Genomic DNA, 13,710 nt, shown 5'->3' with positions numbered 1-13,710 from the left:
ACACAAGCAAGATTTTCGGTAGCAGTTATTATCACTGTTGTTATTGCTGGCACGAGTTGGTGGCTGAGTCTTGATAAGAACAAAGGTCAAAGCGGCTCTCATGCATCATAGCGACACGCAGCATCATGCTAATGCATCATAGCGACACGCAGCATCATGCTAATGCATCATAGCGACACGCAGCATCATGCTAATGCATCATAGCGACACGCAGCATCATGCTAATGCATCATAGCGATACGCAGCATCATGCTAATGCATCATAGCGATACGCAGCATCATGCTAATGCATCATAGCGCCATCATGCTGTTATACACCAGCTTAATGTAGGCAGCTTCACGGAGCCTATATCGCGCGCTACATCTGAGACGCTGAAAATCCGTGCACGCTAATTATTTGTTATTCAGGCATCACATTTCATGGTGCTACGCGCGTAATGTTATACACGAATATTATTTAATTAATTCATTATGGTGACTATTGAAATTCAAGAGGCTCCTGATCATCAAACTACTGGATTTTGTTCTCGATTTTGATATGAAGTTTTTCAAGAGCTAAGATCCTTCTGGGATGTTCAAAATTTTGCGATCATATGTGGCAGATATTTCCTGTTGCCCAGAAATATTTTGTTACCCCATGCTGATATTTTGAGTCCAGACAACCGATAATATTCAGTAATTTGCCACTTATCAAAAACCACCGTTTATATTCCGTATATATTTTTTCTATTTGAAGTTTAACTCACGAAGTTGGTCGCTGTAGTTCATGTTGTGTGATCTTTCTTGGCATTATTTTTTACATAAGGGTTTTATTGAAAGTTAAATGTAATTACTACCTGACTCGGTTCTTCCTAACCTCTTGCATACGAGCGTAAACGAGGAAATAACCTGCACCCTTGACTTTTCGAGTGGCAAAATTTTTAATTAGGTTCAATGTTGCAACTTTTTTGTTGTATTTATCACCTGCTACAAATGGTAAAGCACGTACGGCTGTAGAGGTAAACTGTCCATTTTCAAGACAGTTTAATTATATTTATGATATTTAAAGTTTACATTTCCGTAATTCACTTAAATTTGTTTCAGTGGCATGAAGAATAATATTATTCTAAAGCTTGAACTAAATCACCTAGCTCCTGAATCACAAATAATTTCGTTGAAATTATGCAACCTCTTCCGTCGTGTTATAATTTAAACGTTCCATTTTATCACAGGTATTTGAGGTGTCATTTATTCGTAATATTTTCATCCTGCTCAGACGGCCGTCCTATCTTCAATAGCTATTGAAAATAGGTATTTCTACACGTAAACTACGTTAAAAGATTGAAGCCGATACAACTACAGTTTTCAAATAGACTATAGCTAGACTTACCAATGCTTGAATTTCACGTTCATGTCATTGCCTGGCGTTTACACCAGCGTTGTATATTTAAGTTATTTGAATGCCATTCCAGCATTCCTGTCACACGAACTAAACGTAAAATTTACTAAAGAATTTAGGGCTGATAAGATCTACTCATACAATTGCCTCGTTGCGCTCCAGTTTGCTCCACCCAGCCGAACAGACAAAAAGTATAATTTATTTGCCTCTGCCATGCAGTGACAATTTAAATAAGTGATCCTTGTGCTGTATTGAAATATTTTCCAATGAGAAGTTTAATAAACTGTGTGGGAACATAAACACTTTAGGCGCCTTGTAATGTATATTAATAAAATGCAAGCCTTAGCCCATGCGCAGCCAACTGATGTTTTAACAAAGGTTCATAAAAAATTTTAAATTAAATTTCCGGATCGTTTAGGTAGAACATAAGTAAATTAAGATTTAGCAGGCAAGTTTTTTTCTATTTAATATGGAAACAGGATGGACGGTATTTTCTATTTTCGTGTAAAAACGTGCAGATGCAAAACATTTAAACTAAAATCATCCTGAATGTTCTACATAAACTATAATGGAATCAATGTACAGTGAAACCTCTATTTTCCCCTGAACAACCATGTAGTCTCTCAGTGTCGTAATAATCTGTATAAATAAGACTGGGGAATGTAATTCCACACTTGAAGTCTTGGATGGATAAAACTTAATTATGATTGGATTAGCCTCCGCCCGTCCCTCCCCACCGCTGCACATGCTCTAGGCATCGGAAAATAATTTATTCGGTGCAACCAAGCTAGAATCGCTCACCAATTATGTATTACAGTATTTTTTTCGTATTCGTTGATCAGAAAGGTGAGAGGTTAGCGGCAGAGGTTACGGCCAGGAATTTGATCCTTTGAGGCTGGAAATATCTACGCAGATACAAATTCCTGCCTCGCAATACTGTCTTTGTACAGGACGCATCTTTTACGTTTCATTCTTTCATTAGATAGAATAAGATATGTCCAAAATTTCTATATTCCAAGTTCGGTTTCTTTTTCTACCACATTTAAAGTTATTTCGCCACAATTTAAGCCCGTCCACATAGAATTAATTCGTCACGTTACCGTTTGAAGCTCCTAAAATTTGAGGATCGTTCTGCGTAGTTCCTGTTTTGCGTGAATCTATTGCCCGGACAAAGCAAATTCTACGCGTCTTATCAGGCTACGAGAAGAGACCGAACAATGGCTTGTTTCGTACGGGATTTTACCGCGCATTTTCTTCCGGGACGAATTCCGTGGGTACCGAAGGGATAAAACTTCATGGAAAGACTTTTGCGGTGCATGAATATGTAACATGATTCGTTAAAATAATGTTGATTAGATGCTATAGCAACTAAATGATCTCGTAATTAAGGTTACTTCAACATCAGTTGCTTGTGGTGTTCAGTATACCCAATACCCATGTTACTCATACATAGCTTTGTTGATTTTATATTCTTCGGCACCACAAGCAAGTCAATAAATATGTTGATTATATATATAGAAGTCGATTATCAGGTCAGATGATAATTTCACATTCATCTTTGGATTATATTACTCCCGAGAAATAAATCTTCCGAGTATCAGATTGTGTTTGTGATAAAATAGGGTGTAATACATAAAAATTAGCTTCTATTATTGCATTATTTCGCGAAAAGCTACTGAATCTCGCGAATCTGATGAATCAATGTGTGATTGCTGTGCATTGACTAAGCTCGATCAAGTATTTATATACAATATTTAAATTTCAATTAACTAACATTCAAACACCGTTTATTCAATTGGAGAGTTTGAACATCCAAACAACGTTTATTCAATTGGAGAGTATTCAACGTTTTTGAAGCCTGTTACTATAGCATAGGTCTTATAATTTCGCAGCACATTGAGGCGCGGGTATACAGACCACAACGGTATACCTCTCAATGCTTTAGGACGATAGCGCAAGATTAACTCACTTAGATCACAGCCTGCATTATTGCATCCCTGGCCTATAGACCTTCGAATGGTGTTCGCTGCATAGCCGCTATCATGATACTCGTGTACAATGATAGCGGTACGCTTCATGTTGAGAGATCATAGTTCGAGTCTTGTAATCTCTTTAAGCGGGTAAGCTCTTCATGGTTCATTTTGTTAGCTTAGAGAGTCGAACCATTAGAAGGAAGGTAGGCTTTGTTGTGGCTGAACACTAAATTAGATTCTTGAAATATCAGGAATATTGAATATATAAATGAAATATGAGAGTCATCGTGTCTATAAGCAGTATTAAAAAATAGTTTGACGCATAATTTGTTACTGAAGTATTTCTACCGGTCGCTCTTCACGTATTATCAACAAGCTACTTAATAATCGCAACGTAATAATAATAAAAACTGCTCAGCTTCGCCTGGCTGAGGCCATGTTATGAGCGAGGCAGGATTATTCAGCAGACACGTGACTATATCAACTATCATCGTTCATCGTCTACAAAAAATTGAATATCTAAAGCTTTTGCAAGAGAAGAAGTTCTTTGGTCGACAAATATTATGCCGGTTTCAAGAGACAGTTATTGAATTTTTTTTACACATATTCTTCTTACTTAGTTCCTTCACTCAACCTCAAATAAAATATCATCAATCCGCTTTGTAATTTATCGTTAATTATGCTCGTTATTTCAATTCAAAAGGAAGTCTGACACTAAATGATGTCGACGACGCTTGGTATAGCGGTCTCCCCTTCGCGCGAGGGTAATTACAAGCCTTCGATGTTGAAAAATAGCGCCGCCAGTGAGGGCTAGGCAGGTACGGACAAACCGGTGCCCTCGCTCTGATCTTATGTACGTGAGGCTGACGTAATTAAGATCTGAATAACATTAAAAGCCCGCTTTACTCACATTTATTTGCTTAAAGGATATATCGCGCCTGATCCTGACACACAAGATGTCGAAAACAAATAATCTTGCAGTCAATATTATGACAAGCTTGATCTCTGCTTGCATCCAAGTTACAGGAAGGAAAGATCCCGAAAATTAAAAGTCCCAAAATTTTAGATCCCGACACCTAAAATAATGATGAACATCATCCATTGTATGACCAAAAACCATTATCGTGACACTCAAGCTTGTGAAACTATAGATTATATCAAGACAATTAAGATTGCTTTTATCCTTTCGTTCATTAAAAACCAAGATCCCGACAAACATGAACCCGACATATAAGATCCTGACAGACAAGATCCCGTCGAACATGATCCCGAAATCCGATATCTTGATGAACATGATCCATACACACAAGATTTTGACAGACATTACACCGGCAGCCAAGATCTCTACGAACATGATCCCAACAGCCAAGATCCCGACAAGAATGAACCCTAAACATAAGATCCTGACAGCCAAGATCCCATCAAACATGATCCCGGAATCCGATATCTTGATGAACATGGTCCCTACACACAAGATTTTGACAGACATTATAGCGACAGCTAAGATCTTTTCAAACATGATCCCGAAATCGAATATCTTGACGAACATGATCACGATGCTCAATATCATGACAGACGTTATCCCAACAGACAAGATCATCACAAACGTGATCCCGAACGCCAAGATCACAACCTTAAGATCCTGCCAGTCAAGATCCCGCATCCGTTACCTTAAAAGGTCGCCCGTCGTTCGCAGGCGCTCAGGGTCACGGAACATCTTCGTTTCTTTTCCATTCCGTGACGTTAAGGTCAAATAATTAAAAAGTTTGAAAGAAAAATTTTTACGATTTAAACTCTGTGGAGCGTTATGGAGCTGTTGCTGATCGTTTCGCATCACGATCTTGTCATTAACATTCCTTAATTGCGTCTCTTTAATTATTAAATGCCGCAGAAAACTACCTTGAGAATGATAATTTGCGTTGATGACCACGAACCTCAAAAATGACCTGCGTTGTATTGGTGCCCGAAGATATCATCTCAGGATCTCTGTTTTATCGCCAGCGTCCCATTGGTTTTGAAGGGCAAATCACGAGGAAAAGCGAACCGCCTGCATATTAAATCGATCATCAAGCTAAATTGTTCGAGATAATAATATGATAACCATGAATATCACATTATGGTTTTTATCGTTATGATGTAGCGACAAGACACATTTGTGTTCCTCATCTAACCTCGTATCAGTGTAAGCGTTTTTCGGCCAAAAATAAAAATTCTTATTTTTTTTTTATTTGAAATCAAACAAAAACATTCGAGCGGAAATTTAAAGAAACTTGCAGTGATAAGTCGTATAGAATTGATCTGACGAGGAGCAGACTTCATACCTTGATTCTATTTTGCTTTAGTCTGGCCACAATGTAGCGAACATTGAGGTCGCATCCTGTAGGATCTTCGATGACTTCAAGGTCTCCTGAACCAGACTCGCTCGGATGAGAAGACCTTGTAAAATTTCGATCTGAGGCCCATGCAATTTCCATGCCTGAGTTGCGGCACCGAATTTATTGCGATGCGAGATCTATGCTCACTTTATTCTATTTTTATTATTACTATTATTATTTTTACCATTAATTAAGAGATCGAGCATGCCCATTTGGCGTGAAGCCACAATAACTCGCGTACTGCAAATAAGGACTGCAAGCAAGTCATTTGCCATTTGTATTAATCAAAAATATAACTCAGTACTCACTGCAGTGAGTGCCAAATTAAGAGCGCATTTTCTCGTCGACGAAAACGTGAAGTCACGGACGGACAGACGGAGGGGCGGACATGGCGCGCACAATGGCGCCTTTTTCTCCATAGTTGAGAAAAATGCGCTAAAAAGCAGATAGTCAAAGTAGTGGAGGAATTTAATCAATTCAAAGGATGTTGAGTTCAAAATATTGCAAATACTTTACACGTATTGTACGAAAAACACCTTCAATTTAAAACAATGTTTGATACTATCATCATATTTTCAAAAATAGAGCATTAATTTAGTACTCAATGCAACGATAATGCAGGGAATAATTTTCCTGGATTTATTGTTTAACATCTATGTATATTATATCAATTATTATGTGCTAAGATACAACTAAATATACGAACTTTTGTCTTCCTTGACAGTTTTAAAGACTTAAAAACTACGTACAATCCTAATTTTCCTTACTTTTTTGAAGCAAATATTAACATTTCTAAAGTGTGTCCTACAATTATGCTAACGCGATTTACGAGAACGTGTGGGCAACCACAACCTGCAGCATAAATATACTTGTCACGAGGCTCAGCAAACTGCCGCGTCTGGCGACTAGTTGTCTCGTCTATCAGTCGCTATGCCACTAAACCATTACCAGTAACACGTGACAATTTCGCTCGACCACCGACAAAACTTTCATTGTTCGCCGGAATGGTCTAGCGGTGAAGCGGATGAAGTTCAGCTCCAAAGACGACTGCTTTCGAAAAATGCATTGAGCTTGGGTCTAATAGTTTAATTATCACATAGTCCTAATCCTTTTGTATCCTGCATTTTAAGCATCCTGCATATTAAGGATCTTGCATTTTAAGTATCCTGCATTTGAAGTATCTTGCATTTTAAGTATCCTGCTTACTAAATGTTTCGGTGTCTGATCAAAAAACTATTTCGCATTTTAATTTATCTGCGTAAAGTTTAGGAATGCTCGCAAGTTCTATCCCGCCATTTCAAGCAAACTGTTGAATCTGTCGCCGGCAAGATGAGTGATGCAATTTACGTGAGCCAAGAAAGTGCGTCCGTTGCATTCGAGAAGAAAAGAAAGTTTTTCTTTCTTCGTAAGCTGAATTGACACACGGCTTAATTTGAAGTTCGTCGTTCAAATTTCTTCGCCTTGGAAAGGAAAGTGATTTCCTGGATCAATCTGTCTAACAGAGCCTAATTCGTCTTTCTAGAACTTTCCCAACTTTTAATGCAGCTCATGTCTCATTCCAAGTTTCAAGTTTAAAATTTACCTGCCGAGGTGATTGATATGAGACAAGGATAAATGCTAGCTGGGAAGAATTATTGAAGATTCATTGTGAATATCAGAATATCAATAATTAATTTTGCCTCTATAATAAATTTGGAGCATTTATTTCTAGATTATAGCACCTGAATCTGCATGTTGCTCAACGAGAATATTGTTCTTGATTTTACTACTATTACTGATATTTTTGCCTCTGTCAGATTCCATTGAAAAAAATTCGTTTCTTTGGTTTTACACATAAATAACGACGTCGAGTTTGCGTGGCCAGAGCATCGTCCCGATTGCCCGGATCGTCGACAACTTCGGACTTTTTCCGAGGAAAGGATCGGAGGCATCAGCGGCTGTCAAAATTAACCGCGTTACGAAACCTCGAGTTGCTGGACTTTCTTCTCGTACGAGCGACTGAAGTTGCGAGTGAAGCTAGAACTTTCACGTGTAATAAACTGTCTGGATTAGCATGGGTCTAATAAAAATCGTTCAAGCATTGAAAATGCGTATTTTGTAGGAAATCTGTTGAATCTTCATTTAAAAACTTAATCACTTAATCATTTAAATTTGCTGCATGACATAACTAATGTCGCAGATGCATCGTGATCACTGTTATACAATATCCATCATCGTACATTATCTGTAAGATTGGTAGGCTTAAACTTAATGGAAAAGCCTTAAAATTATTCGCAATCCAATTTAATCGACAATCAAATCGAACATTCCTAACCAGTGTTTCGGAAGTGACCGTATGGATTCCGACACATCAAACTCAAGCCTAAGAAACGCTGTAACTTTCACTAGATTCTGTTGTTATTCCCGTAGAGGAAATAAACACAATTTCCCCAGTCATGGTTTTCCTGTCAAACTTCCGCAGCAAGTCGGGAAAAATGACGAGATTAGAGAACAGGCAGCGCATACAAGCTGCTTGTAGCGCCGCATTGTAATGTTGACGTAACATGAGCTTTGCCTTCTGTTGATTTATCGTTGATTGTTATGCGAGTGATCTACGGATTGGTATATTTACTGACTTTTTATTCAAAACTGTTTTGGGCATTGAAAACCCTCGTCCCACTTCAAAGTCCATCGTTTTGTCGTTTAATCAAAATCCAAATTGCAAAATAAAATACTTCAAGGTCTCAATTAAAGTCTTATTAATCAAGTTTTATTAATGACTCATTGACCGAATAATTACAGTGAAATGACCTCCCGTCCTTCCCGTGTTTCCCCCTTAGCTTGTTTCTAGCTTTGCATCTGCCACGCCAACTTAAGTCGAAAAAACTTTTCATAAGTTCCCACGACGATAGCCGCCTCGTCACAATGGCCTCAGTTACGAAACGTAGAGCTTTGTTGAGCAGCTGCTAACGGAGTGATGCATGCGTAGTTCCTTTAATTTAAATGCATTCAAAACCTCGAGTTCATGAAAACGTAAATTTAAACTGTAATGACATTGAAACTTTTGTCGCTGCATGACGATATCTTAAGACTCGCCGGGCTGGAGTATGACAGAAACTTTGATAATTGTTTCTAATTTGTTCAATAGAAATATCGACGTGTTCAGCCCGAATATGTTAAATTTGTCGGTGACGTATCTAGACTACGTCACACTTTTCATACTTCCACGGGACTTGTATGTGAGAGATGCGTATGAGAAGCAGAGATGTAGTGCAGAGATTGTTTAATGTCTGGCAATAGTTAGATGATAGAGCTGAAATATGTCATACCTGGATGAAATTTGCTCCTAAAGGGATAGAAAGGAATAGAAAATAGTGCAGTTGTAGTAGGGCAATACCAACATTTCTGCATTCCTTACAGTTATGATGGCATTGTTTCAGTCGGTCTTGCGTATTATTCTTATACCCGTTGCCCTAACAGTCGGACTACCGTATAATTCTCTACAGCCGCTGCCAAATAGTCGGCTCTGCGTATAATTCTCTACACCGACAGAATTCCGACAGTTGACCCAATTTATGATTGAGTCTGCTTTACGTATTATCGTCCACTATTAGACAGACGGAGTATAATGGCCGTACGTCGACCTCTAGGGTCGGGTTCGTAGCCCCGGTCGCGGCAGCTACGCAGACCTGCAGGCTGGGAATGATTTTACCGAAGAACTGACAGGTCTCAGGAGTCAAGGGCAGCGCGTCTGTCATTCCTCAGCAGCTCGCCATTGATGTCAGCTGCCTGAAGTGAACTCTATTGTTAGTCGATTTCCGATCGTAAGCGATATTTTAACGCAATCTCTATAGAAATGTGGTGGAAACTTTCGTCGTTGGAATAACATCCTGGCAATGGATGAGGTAAGGTTAATGATAGCGTCGTAGTACATAATGATTAAATTTACTTAGATAATCGCTGGTTTGTTTTGTGTAGGCTGTCAAACTTCATTATTATGAAATGTTACCATATGCAGTACAGACTTCCCAATCGTTATCATGTACAAATTTCCTAAGGGATAAGTTTGCTCTATTATCTACGCAGCCAATCGAAAAATTATCTGTCATGAAAAAACCCAAAACGCCGTTCAATTTCCGCCATAATCGCTCCTCCTAAATTTTTGGACAAATTTTTATTGTCTTAACTCAAAGTATACAAATTCTATACTTTTCCTCTGTTTGCTGGATCACTTGTTTTTCGGTGATAATACATTTAGTGTCCAGATGGTGTGGAATTATGAAGGATGTTGTAGCACCGCACGTTATTCCTTTTTTAGTTTGTTTCTGAAGCAGTCATGGAAATGTGAGCGGTTCAGACCTTGACTGAGACGCGTGAGAGCGAGGACAGCTCCAAGTCTCTGCACTTCAGTTCTTGCGTGACATCCTTCATATGTTCCCTCCTAGCCTGCCATGCTGCCCCATGCGGGCGTCGTTATACCCCTAGTATTTAATATTCAAAATTAAGACAATATTCAAGTTTGCTTGTACTGTAACAAAATGAGGCTCCAGCTTATGAAATTTCTACATAACATTAAATTTTTTATCTTGATCTTAACATTAAAACAGAGGTGAGTATTTTCGAATGTTTCAATTGTATAGCAAAGCCCAAAATTATTCGGGCTACTTTTGTTCAGGATTTAAAGACCCACAAGATTCAGTTTTAAAGGCTAGACCACGAATATAATCTCAATCTGATGTAAAGTCTTTTGCCTATTCATATAGACATTTTTGGTTTTCAATTTATATGAATGTATTGCTATGAAGTAAGTTGTGAATCTGAGATTCCACTGTAAGAGAACCTAACAGTTATATAAAGATTACAGTGTTGGGCTATAGTTTGGTCAGCGTGGTGGCTGTTCCACACTCATTTTTATGAATAGGTAAAATCATTATTCTAGTGCATCATGACAATTTCGATCCAGATTTCATGATCTCACCGTGTCGTTGGATCTCCTCTAGTTTCTCAGCCACTCGCGTAAGTAGACATCAGAATATCCGCCTGCGAGAAAAGGAATAAAATTAAAACAATTTTAAAGAACAGTTATAAAATTAAAATAATCCCAATTAAAAAACTGGCGACCTTAAGAAAACCCCAATGTTAACGCCCAAGAGGGCGTTATTGTTTGTAGGAAACTTGCGCTGGAAAAATATCTCCATTTATTTATAAGACCGCATTTAAATGTATTGAGCTGTCGATCTAAATTTAAATTACTTGCGTAGTTGTGTTAATGTTCATGATTATACTCCAGTACATGTGAATACATAAATTTGAACGAAAGTTGAATACCGCATTAAAATAGTTAAAATATTTCAAGGATTGTATGAACGATTTTACTAACTTCGTTGCCATCATCGTCGATTATTAATTGATTTTACCATACAAATTGCACATATTTTATCCAGCGCGAGGCGCGAAAGATTCAGCAGTTACTGCACGCTATATGTTAATAAATAATTAATTCAATGTAAACGTGGCATGACGGCTGTCATTGACTCACATTTCAGAAGCAACTTTTTCCAGTTTTCTACGCGGTCTTCTAATGTTTTGACCTGACCCTGTACTTTTGCAAAAAAGTGAAATTTCAACGATGGATGCAATGCATAAAAGCTGACCTCATCTGCATTAACCTTTACCTCGTATTTGCTACAAGATTCTGTATACTAATTCCAAAAACATTTCCATAATCTGTATATTTTCATGTGAGATAAAGACATTTTTTATAGGCTCATGATACAACACAACCTCACCAGTCAGGTGGACTGCTGTGGTTGGATTGCTCCATCATCGATGTGTTAATGAGGCTCTAATCGACTAACACATCACGTGTTAGTCGATTTTAAGTTTTTTTAGCAGAGCCGAATTGTTCTGTATTTCAATACAGTTATTCTACATGTCAGCTAATTCAAAACTTCAATTCCAAGACCTCATTAGTTGAGATCTCAAGCAATATTTTGTTTATAGTCTAGAAGTAAACATGGATAGCGCTTGCAGGGAACATTTTCATCGCTGAAGCCAAGCATCAGTACAGGAGAGAATGCAACTTATGAATCACCAATCATCGATACCTAATCATTTGGAATTGTTATGCAATTTTGAAAGTTTTCTAGGGAAAAATTCAATTTTGATGCTCACTGATGAACTCGTCCCTCGAGGTCAATGTCTTTCGCCCCGATGCTGAGGTCCGTCAGCTAGGTCACAGGAGGTTGTTTGCCAAAATAGGACAGCCATTAAGGGGCCGAGTTTTGAAACTATGATTGAATGCGAAACGAACGGACATGGAAATTTAGAATTCAAACACCTACTCACTGGGAACTCAGAATTAGCCAATTTTCAATTTTTAAATTTTGTTTTGTGAAATCATAATCCTACAATAGCTTGAACAATAATGCATAAATTGCACCATTAATTCCATATGAATAATTATTTTTTTATGGCTTTCGGAAACACAGCTTCATTAGGCTGTGTTCGGAAAAAGCCTAATGAAGCCAAACATATACTAAATTTGTATAATTTATTCATAATATACCGAATTTTTATCGCATTTTCTTCTCGTAGCGCACTAATGGAAGTTATAATATAGGATATCACAAATAATTAAAGTCTTGAGTCAAAAATGACAGGAACCCCAAATGACAGTTATCCGGAACTTTACGATTTCAAAATTGCCTTTTGCCACAAAACGTTGAAAAATGGCTCGTTTAAAGCAATAAACCGTTTTCATTATAGTCGGCGAAGCTCCCAGTACATCTGAGTAATAAAAAATTCATGATATCAAGCATATGGCGAGCTGGGAATTTAAGAACAATATGGGAAATATTTTTTCTGCCAGAAAGTTTCAATGGGTACAGTAAATTTACTCTCATTTCAGAGCTTCTTGAATGAAGTGAGCCAAACTTTGATGTAAATTAAAGCAAATAAAGTCAATGAATGTTGGTTAGGCCTGAATTAAGTGTTGCAAGTATAGTCCGTTATGCGAAGTCTATGCGACCCCTGGTGGGTCGGGTCGATGCGACCCCTGGTGGGTCGGGTCTATGCGACCCCTGATGGGTCGGGTCTATGTGACCCCTGGTGGGTCGGGTCTATGCGACCCCTGGTGGGTCGGGTCTATGCGACCCCTGGTGGGTCAGGTCTATGCGACCCCTGGTGGGTCGGGTCTATGCGACCCCTGATGAGTTGCTGAGAATCGGTCAGCGATTCTTAGGTCGGGTCGTGAGCTCGCCGGGGCAGCTGACTAACGTACGACGTCGTCTCTTGAATGCGGTTACGAAACGCTTATTCACGAGTTGATTCAGCCTGCGTCTAAGACCTTTTATAAATGCAGAAAAAAATTAATCTGCCTACTGAGGAGTCAAGGGAAACTTCATTGACTCTTCAATAAAGTTAGTGCGAAACATTCATATCTGGGAAGTGCAAGTTATAACGTACTTGAGGATGGATAAACATTAAACAAATATTATTTGTAATCTATCCCTTTGTGCTTTGCATGCAATTTTTTTCAAATTTAGTTGACCCATTTACATTTCAGTCCTGGGACTTGTAAATTACATTTTCAAGAATTATTTTGTTATCATGACCTATTGATTCATTTTTTATCCTCAATTCATCCTTCACTATTCGGTGAAGAAAAACTTTAAGTTTAATGGCGATATTAAAAATTAGTTCGCGTTCTCGGTGTAAATTTCTTTCTCATAAAGTTAAGTTAGTGGAGTAAAGATAATTAATGAACTTTGAGGTATATATTTACGGAAAACTCAGGAGAATTAAATTCGTAAACTTATGATGAAAAATAGAAAAAATTCAGTATTAGTTCCTAAACACACTCTTTAGAATCATCAATCATTGCCACGCAGTTCTTATCTAACTTCGTTGCAGGATGCTTCTGGAAACATTTCATAATATTGTGATTGGGAATATTACGGGCTTATCGCCTTTATCATCTTAAGGACATGGATGATTCACTTTT

General features: G+C 38.1%; 2 protein-coding genes across 3 annotated transcripts in view; one reads left to right on the top strand and one right to left on the bottom strand.

Moving 5' to 3' along the window:
• The window catches only part of LOC108672230, a 48,533-nt gene that overhangs the window by 9,830 nt on the left and 24,993 nt on the right, over positions 1–13,710 (bottom strand). For both annotated transcript variants that reach the window (XM_018159869.1, XM_018159870.1), the window contains exon 2: positions 10,684–10,745. The gene's annotated coding sequence lies outside the window, so the exon portion shown is untranslated. The remainder of the gene's footprint in view (positions 1–10,683; positions 10,746–13,710) is intronic.
• LOC108672227 lies at positions 4,569–5,108 on the top strand. Its single transcript, XM_018159864.1, has one exon. The coding sequence runs from the start codon at positions 4,569–4,571 to the stop codon at positions 5,106–5,108; it is 540 nt and encodes a 179-aa protein (XP_018015353.1).

The sequence above is a fragment of the Hyalella azteca genome, unplaced genomic scaffold, assembly GCF_000764305.2.
Source record: "Hyalella azteca isolate HAZT.00-mixed unplaced genomic scaffold, Hazt_2.0.2 contig13723, whole genome shotgun sequence".
Taxonomy (NCBI): domain Eukaryota; kingdom Metazoa; phylum Arthropoda; class Malacostraca; order Amphipoda; family Hyalellidae; genus Hyalella; species Hyalella azteca.
This window is presented reverse-complemented; position numbering and strand designations above follow the sequence as displayed.

What these genes read in the sequence shown, in the direction of transcription:
- LOC108672227 (XM_018159864.1), top strand. Translation starts at nt 4,569, where the DNA reads ATGAACCCGACATATAAGATCCTGACAGACAAGATCCCGTCGAACATG.